This window comes from Phyllobates terribilis, unplaced genomic scaffold (assembly GCF_046119375.1).
Source record: "Phyllobates terribilis strain yellow unplaced genomic scaffold, ASM4611937v1 Scaffold_1__5_contigs__length_1240528914, whole genome shotgun sequence".
In the NCBI taxonomy this organism is placed as follows: domain Eukaryota; kingdom Metazoa; phylum Chordata; class Amphibia; order Anura; family Dendrobatidae; genus Phyllobates; species Phyllobates terribilis.
Window position 1 is genome coordinate 1,025,763,715 of NW_027362761.1, and position 25,380 is coordinate 1,025,789,094.

The window sequence follows — 25,380 nt, forward strand, 5'->3', positions numbered from 1 at the left end:
AAGTCCCACACACTGCTAGAAGGCCAAATATTTTTTCAGAGCTAGATGCAGAAAAAAATTATATTCAGTTTGCAACCTGATGGAGGTCAGTATAGATGGACTAATAGAACAAGTCCCACACACTTCTAGAAGCCCAAATATTTTTTCAGAGCTAGATGCAGAAAAACATTATATTCAATTTGCAACTTGATGGAGGTCAGTATAGATTGACTAATAGAATGATGCTATGTCCAAAAGATTTTACTTCACTAGGTGCAGTAAAAAAATTGGTATTCTATACACTGTTGGTATATATTGCAACACCAATAGGCTACTCCACTGACTAACACACTCTGCAATAGGCCAAAAAGGATTAGCTTTGCTAGATTCAGCCAAATGCTGTGAAAAAAACTTGCACAGCACTGGCACAGACCTGCCTGGCAAAAACTGATAGGAACTGATGTAACCTAGTCCTGAAAAGGACTGCAATTACAATTAGTCTTTACTCCCACAATCTATCTATTTAAGAGCACAGACCTGCCTGATAAAAGTCGTAAGAAATGCTGTAACCTAGTCCTTAAAAGGACTGCAATCACAACTATTCCCTACTCCAAAGCTATCTGTAGATTTGTGCGAAAATTGGCTTGAAATTAACAAGGTATAGCGCACACAGCAACAGCGGTGCCGTCTAACACGCAGCTGCAGCAGTGAGAAAATGGTGGCGATGGGGAAAATGGCTTGGTCTTATAGGGCAAGGACATGTGACATACACTGCCAATGACACATGCCCTTGCTTGTGTGAAAAAAAGCACTTCGCTCCGTGTGTGCGCTGCTGATAGGCTGACAGATTGCACCTCCCCACTGTAAATGCGGGAAAGAGAAAAAAAATGGAGATTTTCATTATTCCTGCAGAGATCCATCCCCTGCCCCTCCCCCCACCCCGCTGTACACTCAAACTGCGCATTAATATTAATTTTCATCATTACTGAGAAAAAATCCAGTTATTATTTTGGTGCAGGAACAGTTATTGAACATAACCTCGAACAGCCGAATTTTTCTCAAATCGTTCGTGTTCGCCGAACGGCTCGAACACCGCCCAAAACAGCTCGAATTTGAGATTGGCGAACAGTTCGAGTCAAACAACGCTCATCTCTACTCAAGACACTATCCTGGGACTGCTGCTCTTCTCCATCTACAGAGGTGTGAAAAAGTGTTTGCCCCCTTTCTGATTACTTATTCTTTTGCATGTTTGTCACACTTAAATATTTCAGATCACAAAACAAATTTAAATATAAGACAAAGATAAGACAAGTAAATAAAAAATACAGTTTTTAAATGAAGGTCTTTATTATTAAGAGAAAAAGAAATCCAAACCTACATGGCCCTGTGTGAAAAAGTGATTGCCCCCCTTAGAACATAAATTAACTGTGGTTTATTATATTTTTGGGAAGCTGAGTTCATTTTCTCTAGCCACACACAGTCCTGATTACTGCCACATCTGTTTTCAATCAAGAAATCATTTAAATACGACCTGCCTGACAAAGTGAAGTAGACCAAAAGATCCTCAAAAGCATGCAACGATCCAAAGAAATTTAGTAACAATGTACAAAGTAATTGAGTTCTATCAGTCTGGAAAAGGTTATAAAGCCATTTCTAAAGCTTTGGCACTCCAGCCAACCAGGATGAGAGCCATTGTCCACAAATGGTGAAAACATGGAACAGTGGTGAACCTTCCCAAGAGTGACCGGCTGACCAAAATTCCTCCAAAAGCACAGCGATGACTCATCCAAGAGGTCACAACAGACCCCACAACAACATCCAAAAAACTGCGGGCCTCACTTACTTCAGTTAAAGTCAGTGTTCATGACTCCACTACAAGAAAGACACCTGATAAAAATGGCATGCATGGCAGAGTTCCTAGATGAAAACTACTGCTGAGCAAAAAGAACATAAAGGATCGTCTCAGTTTTGCCAGGAAACATCTTGATGATTGCCAAGACATTTTTGAGAATACTCTGTGGACTGATGAGACAAAAGTTGAACTTTTTGGAAGGTGTATGTACCATTACATCTGGCATAGAAGTAACAGAATTTCAGGAAAGGAACAGCATACCAACAGTAAAATATGGTGGTGGTAGTGTGACGATCTGGGGCTGTTTTGCTGCTTCAGGACCTGGAAGATTTGCTGTGGTAAATAGAACCATAAATTCTTCAGTCTACCAAAAAGTCCAGAAAGAGAATGTTCAGCCATCTGTTCTTGATCTCAAGCTGAAGCACATTTGAGTTATGGAGCAGGACAATGATCAAAAACACACCAGCAAGACCACCTCTGAATGGCTTAAGAAAAACAAAATTAAGATTTTGGAGTGGCCTAGTAAAAGTCCTGACCTTAATCTGATTGAGATGCTGTGGCTTGACCTTAAAAAGGCGGTTTATGCTCGGAAACCCTCCAATGTGGCTAAATTACAGCAATTTTGCAAAGATGAGAGGGCCAAAATTCCTCCAGAGCATTGAAAAAGACTCATTGTTAGTTATCACAAACACTTGATTGCAGTTGTTGCTGCTAAGGGCGGCCTAACCAGTTATTAGGTTTAGGGGCAATCACTCTTTCACACAGGGCCCTGTAGGTTTGGATTTCTTTTTCCCTTAATAATAACGACCTTTGTTTAAAAATTGCATTTTGTGTTTACTTGTCAAATATTTAAATTTGTTTTGTGATCCAAAACATTTAAGTGTGACAACCATGCAAAAGAATAAGAAATAAGGTAGGGGGGAAACATTTTTTCACACCACTGTATATCTTTGACCTGGGACAGCTCATAAAATCCTATGTCTTCAAGTATCATCTATACACCAATGACAATCAGATGTACCTCTCAGGCCCATATGTTACTTTTCTGCTGTACAGAAATCCAGAATATCTATTAGCCATATAGTCCTTCTTCTCTTCATGCTTCCTAAAGCTCATTGTGAACAAAGCTGAACTAATTATCTCTCCTCCATCTCACCTAACTTAACTTCCCTTTTCGATCTATTTATCATAATAAATGATATAATGCTTTCCCCTGTACTAGAAGTTCGCTGCCTCAGAGTAACTCTTGACTCTGGCTTGTCCTTCAAACCACACATCCAAGCCCTTACCACCTCCTACCACCTCAAACTTAAAAATATTTCCAGAATTCGTCCTTTCTTCAACCCTGAATCTACTAAAATGTTAGTGCATGCCTCATAATCTTCCTCCTCGACAACTGAATTATCCTCCTCTGTGACTTCTCAACTAATATTCTCACATTTCTCCAGTCCATCCTTAACTCTACTGCCTGATTAATCCACCTCTCCCTTCTCTACCCCTCCACCTCTCTGTTCTGTAAACGCTTTCATTGGCTTACAATTTGCTGACACTAATGAAGGAATCAAAGCATAGAGAAAATAAAGGAGCATACAAAGTACTCGCCACCAGTGAACACTATATGATAACACCCATTTGGACTTTTTTAAACAGTTAACTCATTAGCTGCCAAATACTTTGATTCCTAATATCTCTGCAATGGAGAGGCAAAATTAATAAAATAATTAATAAACATTTTATTCCGCTCTTCAACCAATATTATATCCTTTGTCCAGTTTAACATGAACAATTTGGTGAAGTTTTCTCTTTTAAAGTAGTCATGAAAAAAAAGTTGTTTATGGCTTTAAGGGTAAGAAAACACATTTTAAAAGTTATCCTGTCCTTTATGGGAAACCAGTGCAAGGTGCAAAGAATTGATGTAATGGGAGCACATTGTGGTTCTTTGGTTAGTAGCTAATAAAATAAGTGAAGCATTTTAACTAACTTAAAGAGTTACTCTCATATTATTAATTTGCTTTAGTTATGCAAATTTGCATTTGTTTTGCTTATTTATTTGCTTCCATTATCATTGCTGACAAAGAATTTATCATACATAGTGTACAGCTTTGTTTCCAGGAACTTAGCCATCAGAGCCTGGCTGAGTATTCACAGTAATTGCATTCCAGTAAAGGAGTTGCCTCCTAAAGATCCCAGTCAATTCTCTCCAGCCTTTTAATTTTTATGCAGTGTCTAGCTACTCACTTCCCACTCCCTCCCTGTCAGATCCTGACCAAGCTGCTCTAAGCAGTACTGCATAATGAAAATCACTAGACACCAGCATTGGCAGTTTCTAGAGCAGTTCTCTTAATCATTGCTCTCATTTTTCTGAAATATGTGCTTGTATAAATCTACTGCTTTCTCTATACGCAAATATACAAAAAGTAACAGCAGGCTGCACTCCAAATTTTGAAAAAAGAAAAAAATTGACTTTATTTAGCCCATGTGGTGCAGCAATGTTTCGGTTACACAGAACCTTTACTTTTTGTATACAATTTACAACCGGATTATTGTGTGGGAGGCCATGCACCCACTATTTATTTCTATATTATTATGCTGCTCCATTATCTTATATCTTATATGCAAATATAGTGATAACAGTTTAGACTTCAGAACAATAATGTTAGCTGTAGGAAAATGAACAGAACTATGAATCAAGGAGGAGGAGACACCAAGAACTAAGGAAACTACAGAGCTGTGAGCTGATCAAAAGACAACTTGAGAATACCATCTTAAAAATCTTTGCTTTGTCTTGAAATCTATTGTACAGTATAGGGCACTCTACTAGTCTAGCTGCAAGGTTTTAATTTTCTAATGTTGATAGATCTTCTGGTGGAAAAAGTTGTTTTTAATTCTTTCAATTTAGATGGAAGCTTAAACGTCATTTGCAATGTGTTCTACTTCTGGCAGACATAAAGGTATTTAAAATAGTGAAGGCTGATAGGCCAGTTTGCAATAAAAATGTTATTTGCTTTGTTAGTGTTTATTCTTCAATATCTCTTAAAAGCATCAAATTCCAGTCGTTTTTAAAAATTTCAACTTGAACTTGAACTTTGAGTCTTGTATTGATGTCTCTGCAGTATTATGCCATACCTTTACCTATATATTTCCTTAGTATATAAACTGTGAAGTGTTAGTGGAATATGCAGTTACAGTGGTGTTTGAAGGTTGTGAAAGCTTCAGAATTTCTATGTTTCTAAAAGCACACCAGATTTTCGCACAAGTCGTAAAAAAGATAAAGAGAACATAAACAAATGAGTAAAAAATAAAGGACTGACATTTTTTTTTAAATGAGGAAGAAAGTTCCAATATTACATGTCTAGCAGTGGAAACAATATGTAAACCTTTAAGATTAGCAGATAATTTGAAGGTAAAATTAGAGTCTGATTTTTTTTAAAAATGGGATGACAATCAAGTGTGAGTGGACAACCTGTCTTACTTAACCGGTTCCCGACCTCCCACTGTAGATAAACGTCGGCGCTTGCTGGGCTCTGTGCAGCGCCGACGTTAAAAACGGTGGGTGGTCTCGCAGCGCTCAGGACCCCCAGGGTCCTGCAAGCGCTGCGATTCCGGTGCAGAGCGATAGCTCTGACAGGGAACATCATCGGGACCTGATTAGATCAGGTCCCAGTGATGTTAACCCTTTGCTGTCTTCTATATGCTGCGATCTATAGTGATCGCAGCATATAGGAGACAGCAGGAGGAGAGGGGGTCGTCAACTTACCTCTCCGAAGACCTCCGAGTCCTTCCAGGACCTGGGGTTGCTATGGCAGCTGGAAGTCACATGACCGCCTCCAGCTCTGCCATATATGGTGTCCTGCCTGGCTCAGCTGCAGCTGTAGCCAGACAGGAGACTCTGACTGAAACAGTCAGGGAAGAGCTCATGTAATGTAATGTAATACATGTCTATTACATTACATGAGATCAGTGATCAGAAAAATAAAAATTAATGTCCCATACAGGGACTAAGAAAAAATGTAAAAAAAAAGTTTTTAAACTATTAAAAAAAAATCACAAAATAAATAAAAATAAATAAATAAAATATTAAATCAATAAATCCGTATATTTTTACAAAACCAAAAAAAGTACACATATTTGGTATCGCCGCATCCGAAACAACCCGAGCTATAAAACTGTCACACTAATTAACTCCTTCTGTGCACGCCGTAATAAAAATAAATAAAAAACGGAGCAAAAAAATATGCTTTTTCTTCATATCGCCAAACAAAAAGTGGAAAAAAATGCGATCAAAAAACAAAATAGAAATAAAAATGGTACCACTGAAAATGTCATCTTATTCCGCAAAACAAAAGCCGCCATACAGCTCCATTAGCCAAAAAATCAAAAAGTTATAGCGCTCAGAATAAAGCAATGCAAAAAAAATATTTTTTTCTATAAAATTGCTTTATTGTGTAAAAGCGCCAAAACATAAAAAAAATACAGTAAGTGTAGTATCGCTGTAAACGTACTGACCCGAAGAATAACGCTGCCTGATCACTTTTACCACACGCAGAACGGCATAAAAAAACCCTCAAAAAACAATTCCTGAATTGTTTGTTTTTGTTAATTTTACCTCCCAAAAAATGGAATAGAAAGCGATCAAAAAATGTCACGTACCCAAAAATGGTACCAATAAAAATGTCAACTCGTCCCGCAAAAAAAAAGCCATCACATGACTCTGTCGGCCAAAATATGGAAAAATTATAGCTCTCAAAATATGGTGATGCAAAAACTAGATTTTGCAAAAATAGGGTCTTTTAGTGTGTGACAGCTGTCAGTCATAAAAACCCGATATAAATCTGGTATCTCTGTAATCGCACCGACCCGAAGAATAAAGTAATCTAATCAGTTATATCACACTAGGAATGGCGTAAAAAATAAATGAAACCAATTCTTCACCAGCTACTGATTTGTTTATTATGTCTCCCAAAGATCCCAGTAAGGCTCTGCCCACATTTATCCTGTGCTCTGCGCTGAGCACTTACACCAGAGTTTCCATGTAAATCACTGAAATACATGATTAAGCCGGAACCCATGACGGAAGATTCCCTGTAATGAGGCAGATATAGGCCACTGTGGACGCCGTCTAGTCTGGGATCCCACGGTGTCATTTGTTTTAGGCGTGCATAAAAGTGCGGTTGGCCACAGTTTTGTGCACTTCTGAAAAAAAGGACACCGCTAAACAGAGGCCAGACGGAGTCCAGAGAAACTCTGCTACCTCATTACAGTGAATGGATCCTGCAGGGGTTTCATCTGAATTACATCACTTGGAAATTTAGATGGAAACCCCGATATAAGTGCTCAGCCTAGAGCGCCGGATAAATGTTACGTAAAATGTTCCCAATAAAAGCTTCAACTCAGTCCTCAAAAAAAGCTAGTCGCCACTCAGGTCCGTCATCTGTTAAAAATATAAGGGACTTCCAAGTTACTGGTAGCAGAAAGGCTCTGGAAAAGCAAAATGGCCCTTGCCCCCCAAAAGAAATTCAGAAAATTTTGTGCTCCCAAATCCAAATGCCTAGTCTACAATAATTTGTTCTCCTATTGTCAAATAGCACTCCGTCCCCCCCAGATCTCACCGTATGGCTAAGCGGTACGATACAGCCACATATGGGGTATTGACACTTTTAGAAGAAATTGTGTGACACATTTCGGCACCATTTTTACCCATTGCCCTGTGTGAAAATGTAAAATCTGAGGGTAAAACATTTTTTTGTGGTAAAAATATAATTATGCTTTTTTCACTGCCCAATGGTATAAATTTTAAAATTAAAAAATACTCACTACTTCCCTAGATGAATTCCTTGAGAGGTGTAGTTTACAAAATTGGGTCACTTGTGGGGGTTTCTGCTGATTTGGCATGTCAGCGACTCTTCATATGTGACATGGTGTCTGCTGCCTATCCCAGCCAACATAGCGCTCCTTTCTCTTCCGAACCCTGCCGTACACCAAAGCAGTGGTTTTCCCCTACATATGGGGTATCGGCGTACTCAGGAGAAATTGTACAACAAATTTCATGGTGCAATTTATCCTGTTACCCTTATGATAATGCAAAATTAGGGAATGAAATACATTTTTTATGGGAAAAATGTGAAAATTTTATTTTTACGGCTCAATATTATAAACTTCTGTGAAGCAGCTGGGGGTGCAAGGTGCTCACCACACATCTTGATAAGTTCCCTAAGGGATCTAGTTTCCAAAATGGTGGCACTAGTGGGGGGTTTCCACTGTTTAGGCACATTAGGGGCTCCCCAAATGTGACATGGCGTCCGCTAATTATTCAAACAAATTTTACATTCAAAAAGTCAAATGGCGCTCCTTCCCTTTCAAACCCTGCCATGTGCCCAAACAGTAATTTGCCTCCACATATGGGGTATCGGCGTGTTCAGGAGAAATTGCACAACAAATTTCATGGTGCAATTTATCCTGTTACCCTTATGATAATACAAAATTAGGGAATGAAAAACATTTTTTGTGGGAAAAATTTGAAAATTTTATTTTTACGGCTCAATATTATAAACTTCTGTGAAGCAGCTGGGGGTGCAAGGTGCTCACCACACATCTAGATAAGTTCCCTAAGGGGTCTAGTTTTCAAAATGGTGGCACTTGTGGGGGGTTTCCACTGTTTAGGCACATTATAGGCTCCCCAAATGCGACATGGCGTCTGCTAATTATTCAAACAAATTTTACATTCAAAAAGTCAAATGGCGCTCCTTCCCTTTCAAACCCTGCCATGCGCCAAAACAGTAATTTGCCTCCACATATGGGGTATCAGCGTGTTCAGGAGAAATTGCACAACAAATTTCATGGTGCAATTTATCCTATTACCCTTATGATAATGCAAAATTAAGGGATGAAAAACGGTTTTGTGGGAAAAATGTGAACATTTTATTTTTACAGCTCAATATTATAAACTTCTGTGAAGCACCTTGGGGTTCAAGGTGCTCACCACACATCTAGATAAGTTCCCTAAGGGGTCTAGTTTCCAAAATGGTGTCATTTGTGGGGGGTTTCCACTGTTTAGGCACATCAGGAGCTCTCCAAATGCAACAAGGCGTCTGCTAATTATTCAGACAAATTTTACATTCAAAAAGTCTAATGGCGCTCCTTCCCTTCCGAACCCTGCAGTGCGCCCAAACAGTGGTTTTCCCTCACATATCGGGTATCAGCACGCTCAAGAGAAATTGCACAAAAAAATTTGGGGTCTATTTTTTCCTGTTACCCCTGTGAAAATAAAAAAAATTGTGTCTAAAGTAAAATTTTTGTGAAAAAAGTTAAATGTTAATTTTTTTCTTCCACATTCCAAAAATTCCTGCGAAGCACCTGAAGGGTTAATAAAGTTCTTGAATGTGGTTTTGAGCACCTTGAGGGGTGCAGTTTTTAGAATGGTGTCACTTTTGGGTATTTTCTGTCATAAAGACCCCTCAAAGTGACTTCAAATATGGTCAAATATGTGGTCCCTAAAAAAATGTTTTTGTAAATTTTGTTGGAAAAATTAGAAATCGCTGGTCAAATTTTAACCCTTATAGCTCCTTAACAAAAAAAAAATTTGGTTCCAAAATTGTGCTGATGTAAAGTAGACATATGGGAAATGTTATTTATTAACTATTTTGTGTGACATATCTCTCTGATTTAAGGGCATGAAAATTCAAAGTTTCAAAATTGCAAAATGTTCAAAATTTTTGCCAAATTTCTGATTTTTCACAAATAAACGCAAGTTATATCGAAGAAATTTTACCACTATCATGAAGTACAATATGTCAAGAAAAAACAATCTCGGAATCAGGGGAATATGTTGAAGCGTTCCAGAGTAATTACCTCATAAAGTGACAGTGGTCAGAATTGAAAAAATTGGCCCGGTCACGAAGGCAAAAACAGGCTCTGGCGCGAAGTGGTTAAAGATCAGAAAACTATCAAAGTCTGATCTTCACATGTTTTTGGAAGAGTATTGTCATGCGTACCCTGTTCGCAGTCACCTTGCAGCTCCAAAATAACTACCACAAACAAGCTTGGCACTAGCTACTCTTTTTCCCAGAACCCTCGGGTTGCCCTGACCTTCACCTTTTAACACCTGTACAGAGATCTGCACTTGCACAGGGGCCCTGGGCAAGGGCTACAGAGTCAGCTGCAGTTTGGTGGCACAAGCTGGCAAGAAGGGTAGTCAAATAGCCGTGTCACATCCAGGAGGTCACATCAGGAACAAAATCATAAAATAAGCAAGTAGTCAAATGTCAAGCCGAGATCAAAGAACGGGAATAATCAGTACAAAACACAGGAGACAGCACAAAGGTATATATCAAAATAGCAGAACCATTGACTGGCAGTGGGAACTGGCTCTCAGGGGTTTATATAAAAAAGCCCCTTCCACTGCTGACACCAAATAGAAAACCTAAATTAACAAGAATAACCCTGTAGCTTCTGGACTGGCCAGATCCATGAGTCCCAGGAATAAAATAGGATTGATGCTGTCAAAGGTGCTGTGCCACCTCACAGCTGAAGCAGGAACTAGCACCGATGTTACTGGTATTATGTCATGAACAAATGAGATTTCTGAAGACCTAAAAAGAAGAGTTGTTGATGCTCATCAGGTTGGAAGAGGTTACCAAAGCTAATCACCAATCCATAGTCTGACCGATTATTTACAAACAGAAAAAACACTCCAATTGAAATGTGTAAAATAGTTCGTAAAGTCACCAAGGAACTCAATGTAACCTCTCTCACATTAGCAACTAAACGCCTCTCTCACTAGACAACAATGGTGTGCATTTGCTCTCCAAAAAGAACATTGCTGCCCTTGTACAGTTTGCTAAAGATCACTTTGACAAGCCAGAAGGCTATTGAAGCAATACTTTGTGAATGTTTGAGACCAAAATAGAGATTTTTGGTTTAAATGAGAAGCATTATCTTTAGAGATAGAAAAACGCTGCATTAGAGCATAAAAGCCATACCTTGTAGAATCATGTTGTGGGCTAATTTTGCAGCATCTGGGCCAGGACAGCTTGTCATCATTGATGGAACAAAGAAATTTGAATTTTATCAGCAAATTCTAAAGAAAAATGTCAGGAAATCTGTCCATAGGCTCTGAATGTGAAGAAAATTTGGGTCATACAGTAAGACAATGACCTAAAGCATAAATGGTGTTTTAAAGAAGAATTGTTAAAGAAGAAGTTAAAGCTTTGGCGTTTCTGTGTCAACATTCTTACATTAATCCTATAGAAATGTTGTAGAAGGGTTTGAAGTAGCCAGTTCATGGGAGAAAACCCACCAACAAAATAGAGTTTAAACTGTTTTGTATGTAGGAATGGGCTAAAATACCACCAAGCTGATGTGCAGGACTAATCTCAGAAACCTTTTGTTGCATTATTATGGCACAAAGGGGTCACACCAGATTCTGAGAGCAAAGGTTTACATACTTTTGTCACTCACAGGCATATAATTTTCTTTAAAAAAATGACGTTTATTTTTTTGCTTTTATTTGTTTAATTTGGTTCTCGTTATGTACTTTTAGGAATTGTGTGAAAATATGAAATAGTTTTATGTCTAATTCATACTGAAATCTAGAAAACTCTTAAGGGTTCACATACTTTTAAGCACCACTATATAATATTTGTGTATTTTCTGATATTTTTGCACTATTTTTGTCAAACAATGACAGAAACAGTAATACAGTACAATAGAGTTGAATGTAAAATGATTTTTTTTGAATAGCTGCACTTATATCTTCATTTTACAATAAATTTGTTACTAGTATGAACTACAAAGATTCTGTGGATGCTTTTAAAAGCTTATGAATACCCCATCCAAGGTTTTTGTGGAGGTTAGTTGTTCTTTCAGCATGCAATGAAACCATAAGCATATTGATTAAAAAGGGTCATAAGCCAAGTTAAAAGCTTTAGTTGTGTCAAGTGGCTGACATAGCACAGTATTTTCTATACAAAAAATATAATTAAAGAATGAAATACAGAGCAAAAGGGCAAAATATACTGAAAATATTCAGTAGCAATAGTAGGGAAATGTGAAGACACAGCAGAAAATATAAAATCATCAATGCAGAAGCAAAGAAATGAATAATAGTTAATATGGAACATTCTGTATAGAGAAGCATCAGAAAGGTCTGTACATCCACCATATGTTACCAGTGATAGAATACATACTACATAATAGGAACAAATGACTAACTGATTTACAGAAGTCAAACTTTCTGCCATAAAACTAGAAAATTAGTGGGGTCATATATAAATGCAATTTAGCTAAATATCTGACATAATTGTATGAAAAGGAACCACATTTAATCACACAAAACACTTTTGTTCAACTGTATTATAAATAAAGGCATCTATGACTAATAATGGTCAACACCAAGTATTACCTAATAATCATTTTTGAAGCATATCCATTGCTTCCATAATTACACAAGCTCCTTATCCTAATGCCAACTTTAGGGGGAACCTAATGCTATCAACCTGCAGATATAGGGTTAATATCCAGGTTAATAGCATTATGATGAAGTTTGGCAACTGTATTGAAAGTATGGTGCCCGGGAGAAAACTAGCTTTTTTTTCCCAGGAACCACCGGCTTTCTTTCATGCAGACATGCACAGAGCAATTGCAGTCACTGCTCACAGCACTGAGAATGGCAGCCTTAAGAACACACTGGCACTGATTGACAGACATCTCAGCAATGCTGCACTGTAGAGCCATTTGCTGATCAATGTTAGGGCGTGCTTACAGAAGCCGCTCTCAGTGCTGTGCCTGGTGATTGTAATTGCTCAAGACACGCCTGAGTGACTGAAATCTGGCTGGCCCCCGAAGAAATAAAATAAATTTTCTCCCAGGTGTCACACTTTCAATACAGTGGCCATACTCCTTCATAATGCTATTAACCTACAGATTAATCCTACAGTATATCTGTAGGTTAATATTACCGGACCTTTCTTGTTCCCTTTAACATTTCCATCTTGTTGTTACTAGAAATTAGTAGATCACTCTGTGGAGTATTGAGTTTATGTTGAACTCCATGAAGTTCCACACAAATTTGATCATATTGAGATTCAATTTGCCCCCCTCAAAATCATTTTATAGACAATCATCTTGGCTAACTCATACATAAATATGACTTGCAACTATTTTGCATACGATTAGTTATGCAGATTATTGTGGTGGATTCTTGTGGTGGAAAAATCTTTTTCTTCCAGTATACTACAAATTTCAACCTTTTCTAACAATCCCTAATAGCTCAGTGTGTTAGTAGGTTGATTCCCAAGCGAAAGGTCATTGCTTTGAATCAAGGAGAAGCCATGAAGAAGATTTCCCAAGAAAAGAGAAACAGCATCTTCCAGCTCATTGATAGCAGTCTCTCAGCCAAGAAGATTGCCAAACTGCATCATGCGAGTGCCATGACAGTTGGAAGAGCACAAAATGAAGTCCATTGATCCATTCAAAAGCCAAGAGGTGGATGTCCAGGCAACATATTGGAGCCAACAAGTCTGCTCATCACAAGGTCTATCACTGGCGTGACAAACACGGCAGTGAAGGGGGCTCATATGTTTAACAAATGTCCATGCAAGCACCATGAGTCACATGTTACACAAGTCTGGAATTGTGGCCCGAAAAAATGGTGATGAAGCCACAACTTCAATATTATCATTAGCATCAACTCGAGTTTCCAAAAAAGTACAAAATGTGAACAGTAGGAGATTGGAAATGGGTGATTTGGAGCGATGAGAAAAAAGTAAATAGACTAGGATCTCATGGGTCCAACTGGGTCTGGAAGAAACAAGGGAAAATTGGCTAACGGACCAAGAAATTGAAGAAAATGTTAAGTTCATTGGAGGAAACCTCACTGTACAGGGTTGTTTCACAGCCAAAGGTGTTGGATACTTGACCAGGATTGATGGGGTCTCAATGTTGAGCTATATGTGAGTATCCTAGAAGACGAGTTACTTTGTACACTCGAGTACTATGGGTATGAAAAGAATGACATAGTGTTCCAGCAGGACAACTACCCGAAGCATACATCGAGATTGGCAAAGAAATGTTCAATGATAATGAAGTAGAGGGGCCAAACGGGCCCCAAAGCCCCCAGACCTCAACCCATTTGTGGGTAGATGTGAAAAAAAAGCTTTATACATACCAGTAAAGAATATTCAAGATATAATCCTACGTCAATCATTGTGCCCTGTTTGGTGGATGATTATAAAGGTCTACAATATACAGTTGTAACCAGACACTTTTGCAGCTAAACAAGAAAGTTGGGGGCTGAGGACAGCAAGTGATAAAACCCACACCATCTCCTGTGGAGCTGCCACAGGAAGACCCCCCTGTGGATCCCAGCCATGCGGCATGTCCTTTGTGTCAGAAAAGTATAATTCAATACAGAGTTATGGGAATACGATACATTCCAGCAATACACCAAATAGATTTTTGTAATCATATAAACAGGAGGAATGTCACCCTAGCTTCCAGCACAGCCTAGCACATAGGGATGGTTAGATACACTGCACAGCCTTAAGGAAACCCCTAGGGCCACTGTGTTTGGTCTCTCCATGTAGCAGGGGCCTGGCTGGATACACCAGAACCGGCTCCCTAGAACTGTCCAGTAAGGAAGTATGGCCCATTTTAGTTTTTAGAGTTTTTAGCTGAAAGAGACCAGGGGTGGAAATTTATGTCCAGTCAGGTGGCAAGAGGGGTAGTGACCCAGAGGGGTTAAGAGCTCCAGCAGCCATAGCCGAGTGTATATTTCCCTAGGAGGTTGCGAAATCACATTGTGTGGAAGAAGTCCTGCAACAAAGGGGACCACCATCCTCCCATGTGGCAGCCCCTCTCCCGCAAGCCAGGCCTTCCATCAGACTGGTAACTGACTCTCAATAACTGCTTGTAACTTTTGCACCACTACTATAGTGTTTGCATCCTGGACCATTATGTATGTATAACCCTCATGCATATGGTGTATTGTCTAGTGTGCCTTAAGGTGGTTAAATATATAATTTAACCTTGGCCTGCTCCTTTATCTCGATCCACGAATCCTCACGTCCATTGTTCAGTCCAAGCAACACTCTACCGGGGCTAGTTCCTGGCCCAATATAATCATTTGGTCCGCTAGTCTGACTAATATTTAATAGGAACTGGTGGCAGCTCTACGAGGCCGACAAGGTTCTGTTTCACTGGGGTTAGTGAAGGGGCCTCTTAGCCTGTCAGGGGAGTGAGCGAGTCTGGTGTTACATCAGTGACTGAGTGGGCCACCTCTTCTCACTCCCAGTGGTGCCTTCCTGTACCCGTGTGGACAGGGGGTGTCTGTGTAGCAATGAACCAATCTTACCTTACGCGTCCTCGAGGTGGTGTGGAACGTCACGTTGGTGCAAAGGGCAGAACCGTATCACATAATCGGTTTGACATAATTGTGACGTCAGGTGGGTGGTGAGGTGTGGATCCTTCACGGTGGTGACAACGGTGGGATTCTGCGGGATCTATCTGGTGCCATTCATCAAAATACCCAAATGAGTTGACCAGTATGTACCAACTTTGGGAATGTGTAGAAGAGTCTTGGGATCAAATTTTGGTCAAGACATCCTTGAATCTGATAAAGGGCATGCCCAGAAGGATTCGGGCAGTGATGAAAGCCAAAAATGGATTTAGCAAAAACTATCATAATAATAAAAATTTAATTTTTCATTTTTAGAGCAAAACAATAACAATTCAGTCACATGACAAGAATCTGCAGAACTAATCCTCTGCAAAATAGCAACAAAAGCAAGATTATTTTTTTTACAAATTTCCAAATTTTTTTCACCACTTAAATTTAAAAAAAAAAACTATACTTGTTATATATCTGACTGACCTGGAGAATTATATTGCCTAGCCAGTTTCACCATATAAAATATCCAAAAAACATTTGTGGAATTGCACTTTTTTGCAATTTCAACGCACTTGGAACTTTTTTCCCTTTTCCAGTAGACTATATGGTAAAATGAATGATATCATTCAAAAGTAAAACTCGTCCTGCAAAAATCAAGCCCCCATATGGCTATATGGACAGAAAAATAAGAAAAACTTATAGCTCTTGAATAAAGGGGAGGAAAAACGAAAATGAAAAAACTGAAAATTTACATGTAGTGAAGGGGTTAAGGTAGATTTCTGCCTAGTTTAACTCTAGCTTTTATTATACTAAAATACAATCTTTGTTAGTTTTTAGCATTTCTTGACAAATCTATGTACTAAGAATTTCAAATGCCATCTTGGCGCAAGACTCTTTTGGGTTAGAGTTATACCATTTGCACTTCAATTTAAACCTAATAATGATATATTGTACATGCCGTTGTTAGATCGACACTTTGCACTTTAGACATTGCTTTCACTTGTGGCCCTATCACAAAAATCAATATATTTGTGACTAAGGCTATGTGCCTACGATGCTGAATTGATGCGGATTTTTCCTGAGCATTTCTGCGTTTTTTCAAGCGCTTTTCCAAGCGATTTTGAACATCACTTGGAAAAGTGCTTGACAAGTTGGTCACACTATATAAATCCATGCAACTGGCATGGATTTATATTGTGTGACCAACTTATGCTGCTTTAAATGCTCCATCAATAATAAAAAAAGAATTAAAACGTAAAAAATAAAAAAAATAAAACATTATACTTACCTCTCCGGTGGCGTCCTCTGTCCTTGGCGTCCCACGGTGTTCAGAAAGGACCTGCAGTGATGTCATTTAATCAGTTGACAGATCACGCAACTGCTGACGTCAGCGGTCGCGTGACCATCATTTGACTAAATGACGTCACCGCAGGTCCTTTCACAACATCGCGGGACGCCGAGTACAGAGGACGCCACCGGAGAGGAGACCAGGGGCCACCGGAGAGGTAAGTATAATGTTTTTTTCATTTTTTATGTTTAAATTCTTCTTTTACTAATGGTACACGGGTCTGGAGGAGAGTCTCCTCTTCACCAGACCCAGGTACCATCCGCGCATTGAACCACATAACATCCGCATGTATACATTGCATGCGGATGTTAATGCAAGTCAATGGCGGCGATTTCACTGCGATTACGCACAATAAATGGTTGTGCTGCGGATTTTTCCACAAAGATAATTCGCAGCGGAAATTTCTGCGGCATGTGCAGAGCACATGCAGATTGTCATTAGGAAACATGGCAGACAAGTTAACAAGCGTTTTTAATGCGTTTTCGCTGCGGAAATGCCGCCGCGAAAACGCATTAAATCCGCATTGTGGGCACACAGCCTTAAAATGCTTAGATTCATTTCCAATTTGTATTGCTTACCACAGACCAGCTCCATTTTGCCCATATGGTCGTCAGCACAGTAAGAGCATTTAAAAAATCATTGAGCCTGCCATATCTAACTACGCTGTAAGAATCTGAAAGACACTTTATTGTTACTATTACACACTCTTCTAGTATTGGCCAAAATTTCAAACCACTGTTTACATTGAATTTCATTATGGAAAAGCAGGTCTGATTCTTTATAAATTCAGATGAAGAAATGTTGGCTCTTAACAGTATCACAGTAGGTACTTAGTTGCACAGTTTTGCGACCCCACGTTAGATCATCTAGCAATATTATTTGAGAGGCAAACAATTTAACTTTTAGTAACCCGTACAACATTTAAACCTACTGTATGTGGAAGTTAATAGTTTTCTTGACATAGAAGTATGTACTGACCTCATTATCTGAACCTGACTCTCATTAAATATTTCTCTGTTACATGTCTCCATTTTTAGCGGTGATGTTCATATTTGCTGTAATAAATGCTGACAGATGGCATAGGGCAGTTGTTGAACTGAGAAAGATAATGTACTCAGAACAGATTCTCAGAAGCCTAGATTGGAGTTGCCAAATAGTCTGTATTAGCAAATTAAATTAAGAGCCGATGGCATCCATATCTTGTTAATGGGCCCATACCTTGCTACCTCTTTGTACTTCCAACATGTGTAGGAAGAAATCACGTCATGTCAAAAAGATTCTACTTTATACAAAAATACAATAAAATTAGTCTAAATGTCTATTTTCTGATTTAAAAGGGATTTTCAACTTGAAGAAAAGCTGACCAGATAGACATGCAGACATGTGAAATAATAAATCAAGATGCTCTTCTCACTACAGGACTGCCAATGCTCTCGCCTCTGTGTTTCTGCTGCAGCAGTGACATCACATCAGCATTGCACATCATAGCTGCATCCAATCACTGAGCTCAGCAGCTCTGCAGATGTAGATGGCATGAGCGGCTGGACCAAGTGATTGGCTGCTGTGGTGAAGTGCGTTGTTGATGTGATGTTACCACTGCAGCCAAAACACAGAGACCAGAGCCATGGTGGAGAACCAAAACTTGAACATATTTCACATGCCTACAAGTGTCTGCAGTCTAACTTTCTAAAAGTAGAAAATCTGTTTAAGAAGTATTATGTTTTAGTAAATAAAAGTGTTTTTTTTATTTCTTGTATAGTTACTGCATCAAGACTTCATATCTCTTTCTATGCAACCCCTCCCTTTATTGCTTGTTTCAGAAGTGAAATAAAGTGGTTAATTTTTTTTGATGATTGGCTTATCACAAGACACAACTCTAAAAACTATATTGTCTTTGCATCAGCACTGCGGCCTGTGTCCATCACATTACCAGGACAGATTTTCTTCCTATGCATGTAAATATTAGAGGTTATTATCAATCCCTTCCTGACATCCCTCATATATGTCGTGTGGATGTCACATGCCTGTATATGGCGCAGATTAAGACTTAGGACCCACTCCATAAGTAGTGGGTGCTGGCTGTTTTGTACAGCTGCCACCTGTCTCTAATCTGACAGTAGCGATCATCAACTAGTTTCAGTCATTGCTGTTTAGCTACATACAGTCATGGCTGAAGGTGTTGGCACTCTTGAAATTGTTACAGAAAATGAAGTATTTTTCCCATAAAATATTGCAATTACACGTTTTGTTATACACATGTTTTTTCCTTTATGTGTTTTGGAACAGTACAAAAAAAGTGAAAAAAAGGCAAATTGGACATAATTTCACACAGAACCCCAAAAATGGGCCAGACAAAATTGTTGGCACCTCTCCAAAAATGTGGGTAAATAACTTTGTTTTAATCGTTTGATGCTCATTCAACCTCACCTGTGGCAAGTAACAGGTGTGGGCAATATGAAAATCACACCTGAAACCAGATAAAATGGGAAGACGTTGACTCAATCTTTGCATTGTGTGTCTGTGCGTGCCACACTAAGCATGGAGAACAGAAAGAGGAGAAGAGAGCTGTCTGAGGACTTGAGAGCCAAAATTGTTGAAAAATATCAACAATCTCAAGGTTACAAGTCCATCTCCAGAAACCTTAATGTTCCTTTGTCCACAGTGTGTAACGTAATCAAGAAGTTTACAACCCATGGCACTGTAGCTAATCTCTATGGATGTCGACGGCAAAGAAAGAAAAAAATTTATGAAAAGTTGCATCGCAGGATAATCCGGATAGTGGGTAAGCAGCCCCAATCAAGTTCCAAAGAAATCCAAGCTGACCTGCAGTGTCAGGGTGCATCAGTGTTAGTGTGAACTATCTGTTGACTATCCGTCCGTGGAGAGATCTTTAAATTGCTGTTGGGAGTCACCCTTCAAATAAGAGAGACCTGAAGCAGTTTGCACAAGAAAAGTGGTCCAAAATTCCAGTTGAGAGCTGTAAGAAGCTTGTTGATGGTTATAGGAAGCGATTGGTTGCAGTTATTTATTCCAAAGAGGGTGCAACTAAATATTAAGTTGAGGGTGCCAGCAATTTTATCCAGTCCATTTTTGGGGTTTTGTGTGAAATTATGTACAATTTTCCTTTTTTTCTCTGTTTTTTGTTTTGTTACAATATACACAAAGGAAATAAACATATGTATAACAAAACACGTGTAATTGCAATAATTTTCTAGGAGAAATACTTCATTTTCTGAAACAATTTCAAAGGTGCCAACACTTTCGGACATGACTGTAAATCTTACTATTAATTGCAGACAGCAGCATTTAAATGGTGCAATCTGGGTGTAGCGAAGGGACACATTGCAGAGGCTATCACACCCCCACAATACGATCAAAAAGTGCTGATGGATTACCTTTGTAGCCAAGCATTACTAAATGCACCTGTTGCTGTTATCTAGGTACTTCTATGAAACTCTGCCTGTGATGCTATTTTCACAATATACCTCAAGGCTTAACAATTGAAGTATATAGTGCAATCAATCAAATGATCACAGGTTCAAGTCTTCTAGAGTGTTACAAAAAATGTGAAAAAATCTTAAGAAAATGTGAAAATAAAAAAAACTATTTAAAAGTAAAACAAATAACTAAATAAAAGTTAAAATTCCACTTTTTCAAAATTTGAAAACAAAGAAAAAAGAATACCTTGTGTTGCTGTGTCCATAAAAATCCGATCTTTCGTAATTTAACATTTGGTAATGTTATAGGTAGCATACCAGGTCATTTGTACTTCACAGTGAATGCTGTAAAGACAAAACTTAAAAAACAATGGCAGCAGATTGATTTTTAACCATTTCAACGCACTAAGAAATTTTGCATTATTTTTTTCTGCATTTTATTTTGTAAAGTGAATACCCTTATTATGTGTCTTAGAAAAAGGGTAGGAGATTAAAAAAATGCAAAAATTAAAATTGGCTTGGTCAAGAGTAGGTTAATGATGGGTAAGCAGAGATCTTAAAACCAATTGTTTAAAAATATTGGAAAAATAATAGGGTTTCCATTATTCAGTCAACCCTTTCTCCATCCCTAATTGTCTCCCCAATAAAATAATAACATTTATACTCTCCCCTGATGCTGTAACTGTTCCAAAGATGTTGGCAATGGCTCTCTCAGACTCCCTTGACATTGTTATATCATTTGGTCCCTATGCCAGACTTCTTTCTTTTCTCCTACAGATGAAATTGACATCCAGAGGAGATGACAGAGCAGCCGAAGCTCTGACTTTCTTTGGATAACCCCTTTAAATATGTTTTGATCACTCCTTAGACTTTAGTTGCTGAATCTGATATAACCATTTAGTTCACTTTTTAAGTCTAAGTGCAGTTGTCAAATAGTGGTCAACCATGTCACTACAGCATGTGTCTTAATACCTTTAAAGCAGATTTGTCACCAGATTTTAGAATGCAAACTTGATAAAATATTAAATACATTTCTTCATTCTCAGAAAATTTAATCTCAAATTTCATTTTTGAAAGTTTAATTTCAATCTCGCCACCTATCCTAGTTGACAGCTCCTCAGTTTCCTTCCTACTGCTGAGATCTCACACTATTTAGTACAAGCTGCAGCTGTCAGTTAGGCAGGGTGGGTGGAAGCTGTATACACTCTTTTACTTGACTGATAAAACGCTTATTTTAATTTTAGGATTGTTCAACCATTTTGACATGCATTTTCAAGGAAAGTTCACCAGCCTCATCAAATCCAAAAAATAATTTAATAATATATTCAATTTGTGAGATCAGGTGATAGAACGGTGTAAAAGTGAAGTACAAATGAATCCTAATTTATCTAGGTATTGACAATACCTTGCAGCTTGTTGACAAAAATGATTGTTATGATTACAATTTTATAATAAGAAACATGTCAATGGAGATACTTGACTGAGCAAAACAGACAACTAGAATTCTCTTCCAGCCATATAAACTAATAGCACTGTCAAAATTTGTGAGGTGATCAATATATTTCCCTCTCTGTTGTGGAATGATTATTTTGCTTGGCTTGTAAATGAATGTGAAAAACCAGAAGATGTTTTTATATCCTCAGTCTTATGCAGAATGATCACCACCTTCCTTGAGAATGTATATAATTCAAGAATAACCATCACAAAGAAGTAATGTTTGCCAAAAGAAATGAAAATTAATAGAATTTCTAGTGACAACTATCCTCTTCGCTTTACGAGAGCGAAATATTTATGGTCAAGTTCAGCTCAATTTGGCAACTTTGGTCAATTGACATGAAGAGCTTAAAGTCGCAATATGATTGTCAAAGTGGTCATGTTGCAGTACACAGCAAAATGCGACCATAAAGAAACTGCTTTAAACAATCCAAGCTTTCCAGCAAGTCAGTCGCAGCCAATATAGGCCATCATGTAAATCATCTGTGGCTTGTGACCTTACTCTGTTTGGTTGATATTTTTCACAGCTGAATTGTAACTTGAAAATAGAAGTGCAGCAGCAATTTGGGGACAGCGTTACCTGAGCTTACCTTCAGTGTCTATCTCTGTGTATTATTTTAGATTTTAAAAGCTTTTGGTTATCAATAAAAAAATGTAATTGTTTGATGTATTCTTATTGGTAAAACTTATGTATTTTATATCCTGTGTTGTAAACTATATTTTAACAATTATTTTGTTTTCCAGTTCCACCTGTCATCCGAGTCTACCCAGAAAGCCAGGCCAGGGAGCCCGGAGTTACTGCCAGTCTTAGATGCCATGCTGATGGAATCCCTCAGCCTCAGCTCAGCTGGCTTAAGAATGGAATAGACATTACAACCAAATTATCCAAGCAGCTAACATTACAAGGTAAGGATGTCACTATGATCCACATTTTGAAAAGAAGACTTTCAAAAGCTCCTGTATTACTTATAGGATGGTCAATGAAATGTTGGGGGACTGGATAATTTGTAATAAAAAAAAAGTTGCTTTTGTTGGAGGTCAAAAAATTTTGATTTTACTAGCAAAAATATTTTAAATATATGTAACTATTTTTCTTGCTGGGGCTTAGCTTTGCAGGAAAAATTTATGTAGGCTTCTAATTTAAAGAAAATGAACTAGAAAAATAGCAGCTTTAAAGTTCTTGTATTGATCTCACACAGAACCGTAATATTATAATTTTTCCCCTGAAAGCTAATCTCTCCCCAACCTTTTTTAAAGACGAGAAAAAAATGTGGAACCCAACCCTAAAAAAACAAATCTTTTTTTCTTAATCTTCTACTCAATAAAGTCAATAAACATTACTCAGTATATTATAAAGTGTGCATTTTTAAATTGGCTCATTAACCCCTTGACACATGACATACTAAGTCGGTCGTATGCTGGCTCCCTGTCTTTTCCGGCACATGATGGCTGTGATAATTATCCATCATCTGCCGCTAACAGTGCGTATAACAATTTTTGACAGCCGCACTTACGAAATGTTGGCAGCGTGGGGGGAGGGAGGATGGTATAATTCAAAAGTACAACTCGTCCCACAAAAAATAAGCTCCACACGGCTATATCGACAGAAAAGTAAAAAAGCAATGGCTCTTGATATAAGGGGAGGAAAAAAACAGAAGTACAAATATGAAAAATTGCCTGGTCCTTATGGGGTTAATTGTTCTCATACACCAAATATACATTCTTGGAAAAATAAAAACATCTATAGCTTTCAAAATGCACAGCTTAAATAAAAGTCTGTACCAATATAAATCCAATTAATATATTGACCGTGTAATAGCACCCAGTAGAGAGCAAAGCCATATCACTTAATACTTAATCACTTGTTTAAAAAAGGAAAACATTTTTTATTTTTTTTCTAAAAAATGTGTTTCTATTTAAAAAAAAAAATGGTAAAATTGATCAACAATAAAATATATGTACCAAAAATGGTGGCACAAACTACAACTAGTCCCATAAAACAACAACCCCCATACAGCTATGTCATTAAAAAAACAAAAAATATTGGTATTGTCATAATCTAATTGGTTCAATGAATGCAATTACGATGACAGTTATACTCTGTGGTCTATGGACTAAAAAAATGGAAAACAAAATAGCAGAATTGAATTTTCTTAACTCCATCTAAAAAATATAATAAAAATGAATCTGAATATACAAAGATCACCACACTAGTGCCACAATTGCTAATCAATTAACATAAAAAATAGAATATAGATAGAGCAAATAGTGTGCTTAATCTGCTAATCCACGCTAAAAATTAGCTACTGCGCTCTTACAAATTCTACAGTCGCTAAGTCTAGAAAAAGAAGATAATGTAACAACTACAATGATTTAACAGTCTGTTGCTAGGAATAATTAATTTATACAATAGAAAAATTGCCATAAAATTGCTATGCTCTGGATGACTGCAGAACAAACTAGCAATCAGGGGTATCTAAACCGGAAAAATATACTTAAACATTCCTATGTTATTGCTGAAACGCTCAGTACATGTTAGGTTTGACAATCATTCATATCCAGTGAGATCGCGTCCTGGTTCTTTGATGGCTAACACACAATATCGGTATGTATAATCTTCTGCAAAAAACAAATATAGTGTCAATAAAATCAAATACAGATCTGATGTTCTGTGTATGGCATGAAGGAGCACACCAGCCGTTGAAAAAAAAAATTTGGGGGATTATTTCACCATTTTCTTAGACCCATAACACTTTAATTTTTCAGTCAATGTAACGATGTAATAGTTTATTTTTTGTGGGGTGAGATGATGTTTTTATTGATACCAATTTGCGATAGATATGACATTTTTATCGCTTGTTGCACTGTTTTTTTCTGAATGCGGCAATACCAAATGTATAGTTTTAAAAAATGTTATCTTTATTTTTAACGAGGTAAAAGGGAGGTGATTTAACCTTATGTTTTTTATTTTTTTTTTCATATCTTTTAAATCTTTTTTTTTACTTTTCACTGCTCTTATTAGTCCCCTTATGGGACTTGAAGCTGCGATCATCTGATCGCTTGTGCTATATACAGTAACTCCACAGCATTGCTGCATATAGTAAAAATCATAGTCTATTTTAAATCCAGGCCAGAGACTTTGTTTCATGGGAGCTCTGTAATGACACACAGCGAAGGCTTCAACAGACTCCCTGCTGTCATTGCAAACCATCGGCCACCTGCAATCACATCACGAGCATGCCGATGGGCAAGTTGTATGATACACTCATGCCTGCGGATGTTAAATGCTGCTGTCAGAGTTTGACAAGGGCATTTAAGAAGTTAACAATCATGGACGGGGCTTTGTGCCAACCACAATTATTAGGGGCAGGTTATGGCTGTAAAGCACAGCAATTTGGCTGGCTCACACCATGAGCCGGCACCATACACCCGCTTCCGACTTACACCGTACCTGTACGGTGAAGTAATAAATTACTTAAAAGGGTTGTTCACTAGTGTTGAGCCACCACCGTAGTGTTCGGGTTCGGTTCGGTTCGTCGAACACCGGGATGTTCGAGGAACTGTTCGTCGAACTGTTCGTCGAACACCTTAGAACACCGTCGAACACCGTTAAAACCAATGGCAGGCAAACAAAAACACATAGAAACACATAGAAAACACCTGCAAAGGTGTCCAAAAGCTGACAAACTGCTCAGAAGACACTCTCTTTAAAAAAGCCGGCCGGCAAATTCAGCAGCGGCATACACCGGTACCCGACAATTTAGACAAGAAGGAATAGAGCATCACACATAGATTAGATAGATAGAAACATGTCAGTCACACATATAAGAAGCACAGTGACAGTGTTGGTTACTGCACTTGTCATTTAGTGTAAAGGATTTATTAA

At 38.0% G+C, this 25,380-nt stretch overlaps 1 protein-coding gene across 2 annotated transcripts in view; it reads left to right on the forward strand.

Moving 5' to 3' along the window:
* Nucleotides 1-25,380, forward strand: part of FSTL5 (follistatin like 5) — a 1,189,778-nt gene that overhangs the window by 882,686 nt on the left and 281,712 nt on the right. For both annotated transcript variants that reach the window (XM_073644479.1, XM_073644487.1), the window contains one exon: nucleotides 22,239-22,400. In XM_073644479.1, coding sequence (XP_073500580.1) covers nucleotides 22,239-22,400 — 162 coding nt within the window. The remainder of the gene's footprint in view (nucleotides 1-22,238; nucleotides 22,401-25,380) is intronic.